The sequence below is a fragment of the Agelaius tricolor genome, unplaced genomic scaffold (genome assembly GCF_023055355.1).
Source record: "Agelaius tricolor isolate 1412-34295 unplaced genomic scaffold, bAgeTri1.0.p SCAF_8, whole genome shotgun sequence".
In the NCBI taxonomy this organism is placed as follows: Eukaryota; Metazoa; Chordata; class Aves; order Passeriformes; family Icteridae; genus Agelaius; species Agelaius tricolor.
In genome coordinates, this window is record NW_027269268.1 from 41,615,863 (window position 1) to 41,634,864 (window position 19,002).

The following is a 19,002-nucleotide window of genomic DNA, read 5'->3' on the forward strand; positions in this document are numbered from 1 at the left end:
TTAACCCAATGACAACACTGCTGGAGTAGGAGAGAGATTATTATTCCATTCCTATTAAATGGAAATTAAACTAAGACAAATGGTACTTTTATAAACCTGCCTTCAGAAGAGTCTCACAACTAAATTGGTGCAGCAAAATGGACAAAAAATTACAATAATGCATAGAGACTTAGATCATTATTAAGTTCAGATAGAAAGGTGTTTGAATTTCTTATTCAAAAGTGGTACTTATTTTCATATTAATTTAATGAAGGTAGAAAGTGGTAAAAAGATTCATTTTTCTCCTGTTTAATATACTGCAAAGCATAAAAACATAAAGTTCAATAATAGAATAGTGGAGATATTACAGTAATGTTGTATGTGAAAAATACATCCAGAGAAAAACAAATGCCATTTCACAAGCTGTCAGTAGATGGCACAAACATGTATATAAAAATTTGGGTGTTCCTAAGTATTGTTACTCAGTAGGATAGAGTTACAGGAAGTTTCTTTTTTTTTGTTGTTTTCCTGAGAACATTTTCTGCTTTTTCGGACAGCAGGGATTTCTGGTGAGAAAAGTTTTAATTTTGTTGACTTTGTGCTATTGCTAGTTAGCTGTAATTGTTTTATATTCTGTATCTTATTGAAAATGAGCCTTGTTTTTTGTAGCAAGTGTACGATGTTCTTTCCAAATGTATGGGTAAGGAACGATGGTGAAGTTGCTTGTGTTCGGAATACTTATCCAAAAAACCTGTCCAAGTAGCAGTCCCTTATTATTAGCACTACACCCATAGTTAAGGGGGGCAGAGTGATGGCAATAGTTTTTCTTCAGTTTTCTACAGTTCAGGAACTGGGTCTAACCTGATCATGTGGTTCATCCTTGTGAAAGGCATGTTTGTAACATTAATTTTTTGCTATGTTGGTAACCTGTGAAGTGCATGTCTTAATACTGAACTGTCTTAGCTATATGTTTATTTCTTATATGGAAGTTTAGTCAGTTTATACCAGTTTTATATTGGAAAAACTTAAAACCTCATTTTTTTCTCTCCCCCTGCTCTTTAAACAACAGGACACTCTCTTGCTATGCTCTTGGCTTGCCTACCCTCCTGGATTGCTTTTCTTGATTAAGCTTTTTTTATCACATTTGAAGACATGAGGATACTTCTGAATTAAAAGTGATATGGCTATGAAGGATAATTTCTACAGTATTAGCCTCTAAATCACAGGTTATATGTTATAAAAGTTTTTACTTGTGTTTCTTCATATGATATTCCAAAGAAATTTTGAAGGTACTCATAAATAATTTTACTAAATGCTAGGATATATGAAAAAGAAAGAAAATAAAACACATGTAGAAGAATCCTATCCTTTTTCCATCTGGTCCATGGATATTGCTGAAATTTCAGCCAAAGAAGGAATAATGATTTAAAGGTAGATTTTTTTCAGTTTTCTCTTGAAGCTATGTATTTTGGTTAATTATAAACACATTAGTAAAGTTGCCCAAACAATCAGAAGAACAGAACTGAATATGCCCAAATGCATTTTGAGGGGTGTGATGCATATAATTTTTCCAAATGAGAATTTGGAAAAAGGCTGGAAAAGTTTTGCCATATTGCCCCACTATTTCTAGATGATTTCCAAGCTTAGTTTCATGCATTCTTTACTAAAGAACTCAGTGGAAGTTTTTTTTTGTAGGTTTTGTTTGTTTGTTTGTTTTTTGTTGTTGTTTGGTTGGTTGGTTTTTTGGGTTTTTTTTTGTTAGATGAAGTAGAACATGTGTTTTGCCCCAGTAATTCTGAGAAAGCTTATGGAATGGTTAATGGCGCAGTGAATGTAGTCCTTGAAGTTGTAAATCAGTCTCTCAGGTGGTAGCTACTGTCTCATTGTAGAGTCATTAGAAATATAAAATCACAAGTTAACCCCTTCAATATCAAGGGAAAGTTAAAGGCCAGTGCAGTCATTAAAAAGTACTGAGGGAAACCTCAGGCAACATTATGATTTAAAATTAATGGGAGGGAAGGGGAAAGAAGATGAAATAAAAAGATATTAGAAATCTGGAAAACAGCTTTAAATAATATTTACACATGTAAAATTGTTAACCAAGTTCTTACCAGTTCCTCTTTTAGAGGGGCAGTCTAATGGATTTATGCAATAGCTAAAAGGAGATTTAAGACAGTATTCTCAATGGCTGACTTAAACAAAGGGAGGCTGGCTATCCTAAACTCCTACATTCGGAAAGAAAAAGTGACCTCTAATCGGGAAAACCAAAGCAAAGACACAGTTATGATTTTTTTCCCTTTAAAGTCTGTTTAAATAAACCTCTCTTTCGCAACAGAGATGTTTGAGTTCAGTGTCCTTAGATCAGGGCTGGATTTTGTATACAGAGGTTCTACATCTATTTTTGTGTATATTTTTGTGTAGCCTGCAAATATTCCCAGTGTGTCTGGTGTTCTCTTTGGACACTTGTCAGACGAGATGTGAGCACCCTACTTTCAGAGTCTAAATTCAGGAAATGTTTAAGCTCAGACAAGAAGTGAACCCTTCTATGGGCTTTCCCAAGGCATAAATATAGATCATTCTACCCTCACCCTCATTTCCCTAGTTAAAAGAAGCACTTATGATCCAGTCTCAGCTATCTAATGACATTCAGCTTTTGATTCATGCTCTTGAAATCTCCATCCTATGTTTCAGTCCAAGTGTTACTGTCAAAAGACCATTTTAAAATAATGTCTCTGAGGCCAGTTCACGTCACTTAAGAGAGAATCTGAGGAGAGGATGACGTGTTGACACCAATTATTGTACATTTTAATCAAAGCTTATTACACAGTTTAGGAAACTTTCATAATGCACTGTATCACAGCAGTAATTCTGTAAGAAAGCAGCAAATTTTGGACAACTATGAAATCAGACATGGTTTGTAAAAAACAGACTCATTATTTGTTAAATACACCTTATTTGCCAAATAAAAATTTCAGTGGTCTGTTAATAAAGAATGTCTCTCCTGAATGATTGAAGAAAATCGTTGCTTTTTTAATCAAATGGAGAAATGATAAATTGGAACCTTAAAAATCTCTCTCTCTGATGGTTCCTGCACAGCTACTTAATAATACAATCTGGTTTTTGCTTGTGTTTCTTTAATTTCCACAGGATTGGAACAAAGATGGACAGTTAAGAAAAGTATTGAGCACCTGAAAGGAAAGAGAAAACAGTATGACACTAAATACGAACTTTCTCAGAAATGTTTTTCTGTACAAGTGTCTGTTTGCATTAACCTTTTTGAACCATGTCAGCCTGTCTGTGGAAGATAAACTCTTTTCATCTGTTTCTAACAATTTTCCAGAAGATGATTCTAACCAAAAAATCACAAGCCTGCCACTCCTGTATACAAAGAGTCATCAGTCCAAAGCTAAAAATGATTGGGTTGTGATACAAAATACAACAGAAAGCCTGTCATTGTCAGAAATCGTAAATGAAAATGTAAAAAAATTGATAGCTTTATTATCTAATTTCAGACAAGGATCCAGGTTACAAAATCTGACACTGACAAATGTGTCAGCGGAGTGGAATGAACTCATGGAAATTTTTCAGAATGTATGGCACTCATCCGTTGAATACTTCAATATTAACAATGTAACACAGCTGTCACGCATTAAAAGATATAAGTTTAACTACTCAGGTACTTCTATGAAAGCATTGACAATGAAGAAAATTATAATCACGGACATGTACTTCTCACAGGATGACCTATACAAAATATTTGCAGATATGAATATTGCAGAAATGACAATAGCTGATTCGGAGATGATTCATATGCTTTGTCCTTCACGTAAGAGTCCCTTTAAGTACCTAAATTTTTTAAATAATGATTTAACAGATTTTCTTTTTCAAAAATGTGACAACCTACCTCAGCTGGAGACATTAATCTTGCAGAAGAATAAATTTGAGAGCCTTCGCAAAGTAAGCTTCATGACGAGCCATATGAAATCCCTGCAATACCTGGACATGAGCAACAACCTGCTGCGCCACGATGGCGCCGGCGTGCAGTGCCAGTGGGCCGAGTCTCTGGCAGAGCTGGACCTGTCCTCCAATCAGTTGGTGGATGCTGTGTTTGAGTGCTTGCCAGCCAACGTCAAAAAACTCAGCCTACGAAACAATCAGATCAGCAATGTCCCCAGCGGGGTGGCGGAGCTGAAATCCTTGGAGGAGCTGAACCTGGCATCAAACAGGCTGGCCGACCTGCCGGGCTGCAGCGGCTTCACGTCCCTGCAGTTCCTGAACGTGGAGATGAATTCGATCCTCACCCCATCTGCTGACTTCTTCCAGAGCTGCCCGAGGGCCAGGGAGCTGCAGGCCGGGCACAACCCGTTCAAGTGTTCCTGTGAGCTGCAAGCCTTTATCCAGCTGGAGAGGCACTCGGGGGGGAAGCTGTTTGGCTGGCCAGTGGCCTACGTGTGCGAGTACCCAGAGGGCTTGCGAGGGACGGAGCTCAAGGACTTCCACCTGAGCCCGCTGGCTTGCAACACGACGCTGCTGCTTGTGACAGCTCTGCTGCTGACACTGCTGCTGGTGGCTGCGGTGGCCTTCCTGTGCATCTACCTGGATGTGCCGTGGTACGTGCGGATGACGTGGCAGTGGACGCAGACGAAGCGCAGAGCTTGGCACAACCCCCCCGCAGATCAGGAGGCCATTCTGCAATTCCACGCCTTCATTTCCTACAGCGAGCGCGATTCGCCGTGGGTGAAGAACGAGCTGATCCCGAACCTGGAGAAGGGGGAGGGCAGCGTGCAACTGTGCCAGCACGAGAGAAACTTTATCCCCGGCAAGAGCATTGTGGAGAACATCATTAACTGCATTGAGAAGAGCTACAGGTCGATCTTTGTGTTGTCTCCCAACTTTGTGCAGAGTGAGTGGTGTCACTATGAGCTGTACTTTGCCCATCACAAGTTATTCAGTGAGAATTCCAACAGCTTAATCCTGATTTTACTGGAGCCCATCCCTCCGTACCTTATCCCTGCCAGGTATCACAAGCTGAAAGCTCTCATGGCAAAGCGCACCTACATGGAGTGGCCGAAGGAGAGGAGCAAGCGCGCCCTATTCTGGGCCAACCTCAGGGCAGCCATTAGCATTAACCTGCAAAAAGCTGATGAGAACTTGTATGAGGAAACAGATGAAGCATCTTTCTAATGGAGTTTCATCTGTTTTTTCTTTGTGAAATAATAAATATGATTTCCATTCATTGTAAGGTGTTTAACTTTTTGTTACACAATCTTGTTTCCAGCTTGCCTGTGTCTCTTCCTAACCATAGTCAAAATTCAATTCATCTTATTGCAAATCTCTTGAGATAGCAAATTGCAAATGAATTTGAATGTGGATTTTGAAATACGACTTGAAATATTATAGTGAGTTTTTCTCAGCACGATAAAATCTGGAGCAGTTTAGTATAGTAATGTGGAAGAGTGCTTCATCTGCTGGATAGTTTGCAGAGCTGCTTTAATCACAAAATTCATACAGCTTTGTCAAAGGAGATTATCTCTAAAATCAGTTCATGTGAAAGAAAATTAAGGATCCTGAGAAGATGCCTGAAGGCCAGAGCTCAAAATGGTTGCTAAATAGTCTTTGTTCAGGTTTGGTGTATAAAAGGATAGAACCCAGACACAGAAGTTTGTGAACTTTGAACTTGCCAAAACCAAGGATTGAGCAAGGAAGAAAAGTTTTGGGGTTTTTTTCTTAAGGAAAAAAAAGGTGAGGTACTTCACTTTTTAGCTTGGCATTACAGCAAGGGAGAAGCACAGAGCTCTAAGACCATGGGTCTCATACCATGGTCCTGGTACCATTTTGATCCTGAGAGGTACCTTGACCAGAGGGGGTAGGAGGGCATCTGCAGTAACAGAGCTGCCTTCATCATATTGCCTATGTTTTGAGAAACTCCTGACATCTCTAAACCATGCTTTTCCCTCCCTAGCTTTCTACTTCTTGTCTTCTCATCCATATATCTTACTTTATGTTTATTATTAAAAGAATCTGTCCTTTTCTGCTGAAACAGTACCTCTTGTAGCATGGCTATGACTTCTGGCCAGAAAGTCAATAACCAGTCAAAGCCTGAAAAAATTTCCTAGGTCTTGAGACAGAAGGTAATTTAATGGTTTATTCACTGAGTTTGAAAAACAAACTACATTTACAATATTTGCTTTTCCTTTACAGAAACATAGCAGCCCCCTCTGTCTGTGCTTATACTGTTTTAGCTTGAAGAAAGCATGGCTGGGCTCAGGCAAACTTTCACAACTGCTGAAGATGATGACAGTAAACTTCCTCTTTGCCCCAGCAAGGGAAGTTTGTTTGAAATACCAGAGCTAGATGACCATCAAGCAGGAAGTTTCCCTTCAAAAATGTTTTTCAACATGTATATGAGAGAAAAAGGGATGTTATGATGAAATCCTCATGTAGTATAGGATGTCTACATTTTATCTTATTTCTGTCTTCCATTACTAGCAAAACATTTTAATTTTGATGCTTCTTTTTGCCTGAGGTTTAAGCAGGCTGAGATTTCTTGACCTGAAGCCTTGAACTGTGAGTGACTGTTTATGAGCTGTAGAAAAAAGGTCAAATTTAACACCTTTAGCTCGCTCATCCCACTTACCCTCAAAATTAATATAGCACACCTGTTATCAAATTGCAGACATTTCATTCAGAACTGTGGAAATAAATGTTTTCTCTGCTTCGTCCTTCCCCTCCCATTGCTGCTTCAGTGTGAAAACTGAAGATGATCAGACAGCTTGTTTGCCTATCCCTTTCTCACAACCATGGACAGCTGGATTATGTGATACCTTGCTTGAAAATGTTCTTCAAAAGCCTCAGAGTTTTAGGCCAAGAGTTTTAGTAACTCTTGAAACCTCTGTGATACAATTAACATCCCCTTGTGTGTAACCTTTAGAGCTCATGTGGCTTCTTCTGTTGGCTGAAAGACAGAGATACACTCTGAAAGTCAGAGAGTTTCCAAGAAACCTTCCTGTTACTCATGTGGGAGCCATAGCCATTACCAGAAATTAAGGAGTGGAAGGTTTTAACAAGACAAGCAAGGTTTGTTTGCCACTTTGGAAAGAACCTGGAACTATGTGACCTCAGGGAATGTAGCTGATGTTATGATAAGCAGAAGTATATAATTACAGTTCTATGGTATTACAGTTTCTGGATTCCAAAATCCTTGAGTGAATAAATTGGAAAGGGTGGCTTTTAATGAACATGGGCATTAATTAAAACTTGTACTTTGGAGCCAGAAGCCCACATACTATTATCTTTTTTTTTTTTCCATATGTGCCAAATAATTGATTAAACAGCTAAACATGCAATGAATTGTTAGAGCTAATTTCTCTGATTCCACAAGACAGAATGAATTTCTCAAGTGTTATTAGAATATTTCAAACAATTGTCTCAGTTTCTGTCATACTCTCAACCCTTTCTATAGAACCAGCTTTAATCCATGAAGAAATTTTTCCATGTTCATGGGGCCATACATAGTCTCCCAGCATGTGAGCCAGTTTATCTGCGGAATTTGGAAGGGACTGAGCTTTTCTGTGCAGCCTGGTGATGTGTGCCTGCACTTGGTCCTGCACTGAAATGCCTAACTGCTGCTGCACTCCAGTTATCAGGAAAAAGGAGTGTGTAAATGTGTTCTGACATCAGATACTGTATCAGAGCAATTCCTGGCATTTGGTTAGTCATCTTGATGACTAGCAGGAATGCTATTTTTACATACATAAAAATATCAACATGCAAAACTGATAACATAGGAGTTAAACACCCTCTGAAACATAAAAGATGTGCAGAATGAAGTTCAAGAGTGAAAACAGAAATGTTTTTATGTGTATTTAAGTATTGTATAGTATAAAGGAAACTGGCAGACAGGCAGACTTGACATAATGTGAGTTGCCTGCTGAGAGCTCAGCTCTTCTTTAGCTTTAGAAATGTTACAAAACATCATCACTGAACTTTAGCTGCAAAGAGTTTGAGGAAGGAAAGGCACCCAGGGGAAAATAAAGGGACTCTGGGAGATTCTGCTGAGAGGAAGGTTCAAAACCTCTGTGAAATCTGTGTTTTTACTCAAGGCTTTGGTTAGTCTGTTTTTTCTTTTGGAAGTACTTGCTGAGATTGACTATAATGTTCATTTGTAGTCACTGTTTTGTCAAGAGAAAACAGTATTTATAATCAATAAGTGAGGAAGTTGTGTGTTCTGCAAGGTGGCTCTGGGTTGCCAGTTTGATTTCCACAGCTTTGATCCTTGTGTCTATTTATACCAAAGCAAAATTGGCTTGAGCATAAATGTGGTACAGTATTTGCCCACTTTGACTTGTGGTGGAATTTGGCCTTTTTTCCACTGACTTGACATACAGGTGACAATGACAATTACAGTTAAAGTCCTTGTGACCAAACACCAACGTTGAGAACCTTTAATTATTGTATTAACTTGTCATGACTGCTTCAATGAGTTCATCTTCTGTAACTGTGCTTTAACCCACGTCTTGCACATGTTAAGTTGCCTTTTGCAGTTCTTGTCAGAGAGATTCTTCACTCTTTTGGCATGCTGCTGGTCCTGAATACCTTTTCATACCTGACCAAGGGTTCTGCTTCCTCTCTGGGTAAATAATGATGACATACAGGCAGAAATGTGAAATGTCTTTTTGTGAACACTGATGCAAAAACTGCAAAAAACCCCAGCAGTATAAAATTCAGAAATGGAACAAGGTATCTGCATGAACATGTGTCAGCTGACTATGGAAAAGATGGTATGTAGCTGGTGCATTTCGAGATGCATGAACAGAAATACATTGCTTTTAGGTTTTTCCTGTCATGCAAAATGACTGAATCAGTAAACTGAAACCAGCCCCAAACAAAACTTCGGTGAATTGGTTTGTAAAAATAAATTATGCAAGGTTCCTAATGGTTTATTAGAGGTATTCAGGAATATGAGTTTTATTTTAACTATCTGCAAATTTTTCTTTAGGGCAAACTGTTTATTTGGATGTCTTTTAAAGCTTCATAAAGAAGGTTGGTAAAAAAATTAAACATACTACAAATAAAAGGTGGTTTTTTAATAGTTGTGTGTGTACTACAGTCAGTTCTGATGAAAGCTGATGGTGCATTTGATTTTATCCATGCAGCAATTTTTTTTCTAGGAATTATATTCAACATAAAGCTGCCACTGTTTTGGCTAATTGTGCTATCATTGTTCAGACAACAAGTGCCTTACTCTATTCAGTATCATGGATTAATGCCTACCAATAGGAGCATCTCTTTTAACTTGGATTCTAGATGGTATCAGCTGGCAAACACTCTTGCTGCTTTATTGAGAAACATTCATGATCCCTGGTCTTATCTTGGGTCACAGATGTTGATTTTCTCCCAGGCTCATGTCCCTGTTCCCAATATTAACTGAATGGCTGCTTTCTTGGATTCCTTCTGTGGATGCAACAGCCTGGTCAGAGAGTGAGCAAAAGGGTTTCGTTCTCTCACAGTGGACTTGAGAGACTATTTAGGGAGTCATAGAAACGATGATAACTTGTTAGTATAAACAACCTGCAGGTGGTGTTTTTCTACTCTGTTTTTCTGTTCTTCTCAAGGAGTGTTTATGAGAAAAATGTTTTTGTTAGCTAGCCAATCAAGTAGAATATGTCAAATCTGTCTATAAAAGAGAGGATTTTTCGTATTAAACACACTTCTGCTTCGAGTGAATTTGTGTCATTTCTGGCTCAACAGTGACATCCTTCAGCTCCAGATTACCCTATATTGTGTCATATTCTTTGTGGCTTCATTACAGCTGTCTTGTCACAGGGAATATTCACTGTTAATTTTTATAATTTTTTGGAGGAAGCCACAATGTGAGGTATCCTTGATAACCATTCTAGTGTAAAGATGATTGCCCTGTAAGGGTTTTTTAACTGTGCCAGTTTGCCCCTGTTATTAGCTTTGGAGATATAAACTTCTGTCATCCATCAGTAGATTACATTAATTACTCTCCTTGATGAGCAAAAAAATTTGGTAGGGTAGAATTCTGCAAGAGATCTTGATATGAACAAAAGTTGACAGTGAGAGTTCTGCTTCCTCTTTTCTGTGTGTGCAAAGAGGAGATGCAGTTGACAGATTTCTAGAACACCTGTGTAACATCAGAAGCAGACTTGAAATTAGAAATGCAGAATTAATTGAACAGTCTTGCCAAGGGAAATATTCTGCACTACAGATAGGCTTATTTCCTCCTAAACCAGCTGGTTATGTAAATATTACGGGAGTAAATGTATTTTTAGTCTGAACTGGTAAAAGTTTCCTGTCATTGTGCTCTTAATACCCACATTGTAAGGAGCTTTCATTAATTCTTAGAATTGTATATCTTGTTTAAAAAAGACCTGGTTTTTTTGCTTCCTGAGGTAGGTAATTATTGAGGAATTAGCATCTCATGTGAGTTTCCCCACCCTGAAGATTACAAATGTTTGAAATTCTGTTTTGAGGATGCTAACCAAGTATGCAGAGGACTTTTGCCGGTTCTTCAGCTTGAAGATGAATTCCATGCACGAAAGGTGGGTTATATTTGCTTCATTATTTTTAATAATTTTCTCTTTGATATATGAATATCTTGGACTTCATCAAATCTCAGGTGCTGATGTTTTTTTGATGTTGGAAGATACTCTTGCATTTTGAAGTTTCAGTGAAAACACTCATCTGAATTTCAGCAAAGAGGAAAGGGAGAAAAATCATTTGGTATGGCAGTTTTAATTCTCAGCTGACTCTAATTTAATACCATTCTGAAACAGCATTGGAGGGGTAACCCTTGATCCTTACTACTGCTTTTCTAGATATATTTGCTTTACTCTTTGACTCTGGCACCCTGCAGGGCAATAGAGTGTGGCTTGTCCCTTGTTGCAGTATCTAGCATAGCATGTACAGTAAATTAAAACTCATCTGGCACTGGAACATGGACAGAGAATATATCTCTGGTTTTTCCTCCCTTCAGAGCATTTCTTGCGTTATTACTGACATCCCTTTTGCCCAGGAGGAAGTTCCTCCAGGTAGTTCTAGATCAAAGTTTGTTTGATTCAAGAGTTAGATTGTTTATCAGCCTGGACTCTGAAGAGCAGAGCCAACTGCACTTTGAAGGAACTGGGTCAGATTTCCTTGTCTTATTTTGTCTTTCAATTGATACTGTACTTTGACCAATCATCCCAGCTTCACTTATTTTGTGTCCTCAGAAACTCTAGCACAACTTTCTGAAGGTGTAATTGGGCCTCTCTAGGATTCAATGGAGGTAGAAATACTTTAGTGATTTATTCATTTCATGGTTTTGGTGATGTTAATTGCATGTATTTTTGCTTTACTTAATTAAGAAAAAAATTGATTAAGCCTGATGGGAAACTTGGATGGGGAGGGTTGAGTTTTGACTAAGTGTCAATTAGTCAAATTATTAGGGCCTAGCACACATTATAACCTAAAACTGAAATAAAAGGGGTTTTGGTTTCTATTTAACAAAAGATTACACAGGGACAGAATTTTAAAACTTTTGGGTTTAGATTTTTTTAACAGAAAAAGATCAGAACAGAAAATGAAACCGGGGATGTTTGTCTCCTGAAACTGTTTATGAGTTGTTTATACTTCATGCAGTTGCTGTTCTCAGGGCTTTTCCCCCCTTCTTCACCATGTTATCCCAGAGGCACTGCTAATGTTGTGGATGAGCTTGGCCTTGAATCCAGCTGCCACTGGCTCTAAGGAGCACAGAGGAAGCCTTTGGCAGCTTCTCACAGAAACCAGACCTGTATTCCCCTGCTAGCAAAACCTTGCCATGCAAACCCAATGCAATGGACTGTATAATTCCTCAGAATTCTTGGCTTATTCTAAAAACAGACTCTTATATCTCTGTGCTATAGTAAGGACAAAGCTGATAATCTGACCCTGAGAGGATCATGGCAATATCCAGGTCTTTGGGGTGTGAAGAATATTCTTTTAGTGAAGAGGTTGTTTTTGCACCAGTTTCTGTGAGGGTGGTTTTATTGGAGTTTTGTTCCCAAATTTGTGTGAACCTGGAATGTACAGAAACAGCAGATGGATGTTCTCCTTTATTTTGATGTTTGTTCTCCTTTATGTTTCTTCTCATAAATGTATTGATGTTGGTTTGTACCAGTTTTGTATTTTTTCATGATTAAGAAATTTGTATTTCTTAACATCTATGTGTTTGTAACATACCAGTGGCATCCCACCCATTATAAGAGAATTAATTTACATTTGACTGAGTCATTAATTAAAGAGTGGGAGTGAGGACGATTGGTAAGAACTGAAAACAGGAGTATGTAAAAATATTTTTTTATTACATAGATTTTATATTGAAATTTATTATATAGATTTTATATTGAAGTTTATTTTCACAATAAAAAAGCACCTTCAATCATTCAACGGCTTCATTAAATTTAATGTATTTTTTCTATAGGGCTGGACTCATCAGTGGGACATATTGAACAGAAAACAAAGATATGAAAACAAAGATATGCTTCTGTGTTTCTGCAAAAAACCAAGATACAGCTGGATAGCATAATGAGATCCCTCACAAATATCTATGTCTTAACTTGTGCCTTTACATTCACACTATGCAATAATATTCAACCAACTGTAGAAGATGAATTTATTGCAAATTATTCAAACAGTTTGCTAACTAATGTTCCAAAAACCATGCCAGTCCGTACTCAAGTATTAGATTTATCACATAATAGGATCTCTGGACTTAGTATCTCAGAATTTATTAATCTTTCTGACCTTCAAGTATTAAATCTTTCTCATAATCTAATGGCAGTGCTTGACTTTAGTGTCTTCATTTTTAATGAAAATTTAGAATACTTAGATCTATCTCATAATAACATTTCAAAAGTTTCCTGTCTAACTCTTGCATATCTTAGACATTTAGATCTTTCTTTCAATAAGTTTACTGCCCTGCCCATCTGTCAGGAATTTGGGAACATGTTTCATTTGGAGTACCTTGGATTAAGTGCTACAATGATACGAACATCAGACTTCAGGTATATCAAACATTTGCAGCTGCACACTGTCTTCCTGAACTTGGGAAACTGTTCACTGTATGAGCCCCAGAGTCTGACAGTCTTGAATACAAGGAATCTCCACATTGCTTTTGCAGCAGACCAAAACTTCATTTTTCCCCTCCTGTATGATGGAATGAGCACTTCAGAAAACTTAGAAATAGTTAACTTAAGATATACTTTGAGTTACAAAGATTTCCCCTCTCCATCTTTAATGCTCCTGAAGAAAATCAAGACAACAACTCTCATACTTGATGCTGTGGACTTACAATGGGCTATCATCCTACAAATTTTCATGCTTATTTGGTATTCACCTGTGGAACATTTGACTGTGAGAAATTTGACTTTTAGGGGACCACTGGAGGAGCTGACTGAATATGCATTTCTACCCTTATTAAGCTCTGTGGAACAATTAATCTCTTTGGATGGCTCCATGAAAGCATTAACTTTGGAGCATGTTCGTAATAAGGTTTATTATTTCAACCAGGAGATTCTATACAGACAGTTTTCAGAGATGAATATTGCCAATTTGACAATAGCTGATGCATATATGCCACATATGCTTTGCCCCAATAGGACAAGCTCATTTCAGTATTTAAATTTCTCTCACAACGCCCTGACAGATGAATTGTTCCAGAATTGCGGCACTCTCGTGGATCTTAAATTACTTATTTTGCAGAAGAATAAATTTGAGAGCCTTCGCAAAGTAAGCTTCATGACGAGCCGTATGAAATCCCTGCAATACCTGGACATGAGCAACAACCTGCTGCGCCACGATGGCGCTGGCGTGCAGTGCCAGTGGGCCGAGTCTCTGGCAGAGCTGGACCTGTCCTCCAATCAGTTGGTGGATGCTGTGTTTGAGTGCTTGCCAGCCAACGTCAAAAAACTCAGCCTACGAAACAATCAGATCAGCAATGTCCCCAGCGGGGTGGCGGAGCTGAAATCCTTGGAGGAGCTGAACCTGGCATCAAACAGGCTGGCCGACCTGCCGGGCTGCAGCGGCTTCACGTCCCTGCAGTTCCTGAACGTGGAGATGAATTCGATCCTCACCCCATCTGCTGACTTCTTCCAGAGCTGCCCGAGGGCCAGGGAGCTGCAGGCCGGGCACAACCCGTTCAAGTGTTCCTGTGAGCTGCAAGCCTTTATCCAGCTGGAGAGGCACTTGGGGGGGAAGCTGTTTGGCTGGCCGGCGGCCTACGTGTGCGAGTACCCAGAGGGCTTGCGAGGGACGGAGCTCAAGGACTTCCACCTGAGCCCGCTGGCTTGCAACACGACGCTGCTGCTTGTGACAGCTCTGCTGCTGACACTGCTGCTGGTGGCTGCGGTGGCCTTCCTGTGCATCTACCTGGATGTGCCGTGGTACGTGCGGATGACGTGGCAGTGGACGCAGACGAAGCGCAGAGCTTGGCACAACCCCCCCGCAGATCAGGAGGCCATTCTGCAATTCCACGCCTTCATTTCCTACAGCGAGCGCGATTCGCTGTGGGTGAAGAACGAGCTGATCCCGAACCTGGAGAGGGGGGAGGGCAGCGTGCAACTGTGCCAGCACGAGAGAAACTTTATCCCCGGCAAGAGCATTGTGGAGAACATCATTAACTGCATTGAGAAGAGCTACAGGTCGATCTTTGTGTTGTCTCCCAACTTTGTGCAGAGTGAGTGGTGTCACTATGAGCTGTACTTTGCCCATCACAAGTTATTCAGTGAGAATTCCAACAGCTTAATCCTGATTTTACTGGAGCCCATCCCTCCGTACCTTATCCCTGCCAGGTATCACAAGCTGAAAGCTCTCATGGCAAAGCGCACCTACATGGAGTGGCCGAAGGAGAGGAGCAAGCGCGCCCTATTCTGGGCCAACCTCAGGGCAGCCATTAGCATTAACCTGCCAATAGCCAGTGAAGCAAATGATTAGGAGAGTAATATTACACCTACTGGTAATATAAGTGTGTGAATAACTGACTTGACTTTTTTGCATTAAACTCTGTAATATTTTTTTTCTGTTTTCTTACAATATTCCCAGTTTGTTGCAAAATGTGGCACATAAAGAAATTGCTATTGCTTATTCAAGCCATCCAGGTAGTCAGAAGTCCTCTGTAGTTGCCTATCATCAACAAAGAGAAAGAGAGAAATTTTCTTAATGATTTACCTTATTTTCAGGTTGCATTTATTTGACTTTTCCCTTTGAAAGCTATGTTTGAAAGTAATAAGAATATGGTTTGTTCAGTGTAATCAGGCCGCCAAGGCATACATTTCATCTTTGTTCTGATGTGAATGTTGTGACATTAAGATTGTAGGGATCTGCTTTCCTGGTTTTCATTAAATAACACAAAGAAGAAAACTCTTGTTTGAATCCCATCCAGTATGTTGGTACAGTAGGTGTTACGTGTACAGTATCCACACCCTTTTAGCCTGTTTTCCCTTCCTGGAAATCTTTCATCACAGAGAGACTTTCTTGGGTATGTGAAAAGTTGAATCCATTAATTCTTGTTTGATGTTCTTCTTCCTTTGCTGTATTAAACATTACCAATTGACTAGAGATAGATACCTGCCAAGCTATGAGTTCATAGAATTTGGTATTCACTGTCTTCAAATTCACAGTTAATACCTCTAATTATTATTTTTTATAGTATTGTATAGTATTTTTTATGGTATTTTTAAATAGTATTGTAAATTGCTGCTTTCTGCTGTGATTCTATCAAGCTATACTGGATTGCATGTTTTTTCTCTTTCCTAGTACTTAGAAACTTGATGTTTGGAAATGAAGCACTTTTATCTCCAGGCTTCACTGAACTCTGTTACCTTGCTCATTTAATGAGCAGGTGATGAGGGTCATCACACAGGTGAAAAAAGTCATTTTCCCTAGGAAATAACTTCTCTGCTAAAATCTTACTGATTAAACTAATGGTTTTTGTTAGTAGGAGACATCTAGTCACTTGCTGGGCTTGGATTCGAGAGTCTAATAAACATCTAATTCTTTATCTGTTATTAAATTTCATGTGTCATTTCAATGGCGATGTGGAGTTGTGCCATTGTACTTACAGCTTGATGGAAATGTAAAGTCCTGAGATCACAACTGTGGGCAGCACATGAGGTGATCAAACTGTAAGAGGATGTGATCCTTAACACTCAGTGAGGTGGCTCACCAAGCACACACCAGGAGTGGTAGCTAGATGAAACAGTGAAATTGAAGCTGTGGGAGAGCTTCCTGGTGTCCAAAGATGACACTGCTGGCACTCACCTACCAGTTCAGGTTACCTGGGTAGGATGGCAGTAAGATGCCAGGTGCCTGGCTCCTGAGCTTTGGAGAGAAGAGCTCAAAATCCCTACTACATCTTAATTATCTCTCAGTTATTTCCACACTTGTTAAATCTGTATCTCTCCAATTTAGAGAAGGATGTTTGTGGGCGACCATGTCAAAACCTTACCCAGAAATCAAGATTTAGTAGGGATTTGGGATGCTGGTGGATAAGAGGCTGGACATGACCCAGCCATGGGCACTCACAGCCCAGAGAGCCAAAGGTGTCCTGGGCTGCATCCAGAGCCCCGTGGGCAGCAGGGGAGGGAGGGGATTCTGCCCCTCTGCTCTGCTCTGCTCTGGTGAGACCCCACCTGCAGGGCTGCAGCCAGCTCTGGGAGCCCAGCGTTAGAAGAATGTGGACCTGTTGGAGTGAGTCCAGAGGAGGCCACAAAGATGATCAGAAGGGCAGAGCACCTCTCCTGTTAGGACAAACTGAGAGAGCTGGGGTTGTTCAGCCTGGAGAAGAGAAGGCTCCATGGAGATCTTGTTGAGGCTTTTCAGTAGTTAGATAGAGCTTATAAAAAAGATGAGAACAGACTTTTCAGCAGGAGCTGTTGTGGTAAGGCAAGGGGTACTGGTTATAAACTAAAAGAGGACTGATTTAGGTTGGATATAAGAAATAATTTTTTATAATGAGGGTGGTGAAACACTGGAAGAGACGGCCCAAAGAAGTTGTGGATGTCCCATCCCTGGAAACATTGACGGTCAGGTTGGGAAGGGCTCTGAGTGATCTGAAGTAGCTGAAGATGTCCTTGCTCATTGCAGGGAGTTGGACAGGATGACCTTTAGAAGTCCCTTCCAACCCAAACTATTTTGTGATTCTATGATTTCATGATTTTACAATTTTACCTCTCTAGGACTTGACACTTTAAAGCGGGGAATGCTATCAAGAAATCCTGTGACCCTTCTTCCTGAAAGCCTCCTCCCCCTCCCAGGCATTACAGCCTAACGTGATTAGCAGTCACACTTAGTGCTAGTGGGCTAAAAGACATGTAGTCTATCCTGTTTACTAGACAAGAAAAGAGGAAGTAAAATTTCGTAATTCAGGCTTTCTGGTCTCTGTAAATTTAATGCATCAGCAAAGTGGGGGTTATGTCCTAAATAATGTACAGACTGGGCTGTGGAGGAGTCCCTCACCTTTAAGACTGTTCTGAAATGTAAGTTTTAGGTGGGTGTGAAAGAAATAATTTCTCAAGTCTGCCATGTATATTGTTTTGGAATATTAATGCTGTAAGAGCCCTTTATACTCTGTCCTTCCCACCTCACAGATCTTTCATGCAGATGCCAAATATTTTGGTTACGTATATACCATACACTACAGCTTCTTAAAATACACGACTGAATTCCTTTGATAAAGCAGACTCATTTTGTCGTGGTTTGGTGTGTTGGTCGGTTTTCTTTTCTAAGTAAGCATTTGACAGTATTTCTCATCAAGCAACATTGTGTTGGCTTAGTTAGTGTTCAGTCAGGCCAGAGTTTTAATTGTAAAGGATATGTTTAAATCATTTTTATCACTAAAAATCGCAGTAAAGACACAGAGATCAGTTTTAAATCCTTGAGCAGATTTCTGTGCATGACAGAATTGAGCTCAGAGGGAACAGCCTAATTTCTCAAGTACGAGAAAATGAATATTATCTTAAATTACAATCTCATGAACTTCAATTGTGCCTTTTTCTCAGGCTAAGAGGGACACCCAATGGCCGATGCAATTATCACTGCTGCCTGAAAGTGATCACTCAGTCTAGAACAGAGATGAATCTCATCAGCCAGCAGCTGGAGTAGCCTCTTGCAGGTGTGCCCTCGAGAGGGCAGATGGGGATGAGCTCTTCCCGTGACAGCTGCCACGCTGGTCAGTGGCCGTGACTCCCCCTGCCATTGGTCCCTCCTCCTAAATCTTAGAAATCAGCAGCATGATAATGAGCACTCTCTGGCAGGAGGCCAAGAAATACAAGCCAGTAATTTACTCATATTCTGATTGCTGTTTACAGGCTTTTATTTTTGTGCCTCATTTCTGCTGTACCTGCTTTCCCTTCTGTACATCACCATGGCATAGCACAGGCGCTCACCAGGCTGATCTGCAGGATCCCAGGCAGCGAGAGACCCACATCCTGATGCAAACACTTCAGCAGGAATGGGAAGAGTTAGAGATGCATAGTGAATTCAGCCAGGCTCCCTCTTCTTAGGCATCTGATAAGGCGTGAAGAAATAAAACCCCATTCTTCATCATCATCATCATCATTGTTATCTCAGCACAGCCTGCAGGTGTGTCTGGAAGTGTGCAGGGCTCACGTGGAGATGTGTCAGCAGCCTCTGGCACCCTCCTCTGGGAGAGGCTGTGGGGAGCAGGCCCAGTCAGTCATCCTGTGAGTGATTAAAAAAGGCAAACTCATGTGTTTGGTGCTCCACACCTGCCTATGGGCTAATTAGAATGCCCTAATTAGAATGACCTAATTAGAGGTGAGTAAAACATTTTTATGAGCTTGCTTGCCACTGAGCGTGCTGCAGGACACAGCTCCTCCAGCACAAGTTCCTTGTGCTGCTGCCCTGGGCCCCGTGTGGGGCAGGCACACAGGGGAGGTGGCAGAAGGGGCACCCACACACCCAGAGCCACTGGGGTCTCCTCCAGGCCTGCCTCTGACCCCAGCACAGCATCACTGCTCTTGT

General features: G+C 40.2%; 2 protein-coding genes across 2 annotated transcripts; both read left to right on the forward strand.

Annotated features, from left to right (window-relative positions):
- The first annotated feature begins 469 nt into the window (after positions 1-469).
- LOC139592523 (toll-like receptor 1) lies at positions 470-9,700 on the forward strand. The gene is made up of 2 exons (XM_071432543.1): positions 470-548; positions 3,127-9,700. The coding sequence occupies exon 2, from the start codon at positions 3,190-3,192 to the stop codon at positions 5,161-5,163; it is 1,974 nt and encodes a 657-aa protein (XP_071288644.1). The 5' UTR covers positions 470-548; positions 3,127-3,189; the 3' UTR covers positions 5,164-9,700.
- An 859-nt stretch (positions 9,701-10,559) lies between these two features.
- Positions 10,560-16,018, forward strand: LOC139592522 (toll-like receptor 1). The gene has a single exon (XM_071432542.1). The coding sequence runs from the start codon at positions 12,547-12,549 to the stop codon at positions 14,950-14,952; it is 2,406 nt and encodes an 801-aa protein (XP_071288643.1). The 5' UTR covers positions 10,560-12,546; the 3' UTR covers positions 14,953-16,018.
- The last annotated feature ends 2,984 nt before the right edge of the window (positions 16,019-19,002 follow it).

What these genes read in the sequence shown, in the direction of transcription:
- LOC139592522 (XM_071432542.1), top strand. Translation starts at nt 12,547, where the DNA reads ATGAGATCCCTCACAAATATCTATGTCTTAACTTGTGCCTTTACATTC.
- LOC139592523 (XM_071432543.1), top strand. Translation starts at nt 3,190, where the DNA reads ATGACACTAAATACGAACTTTCTCAGAAATGTTTTTCTGTACAAGTGT.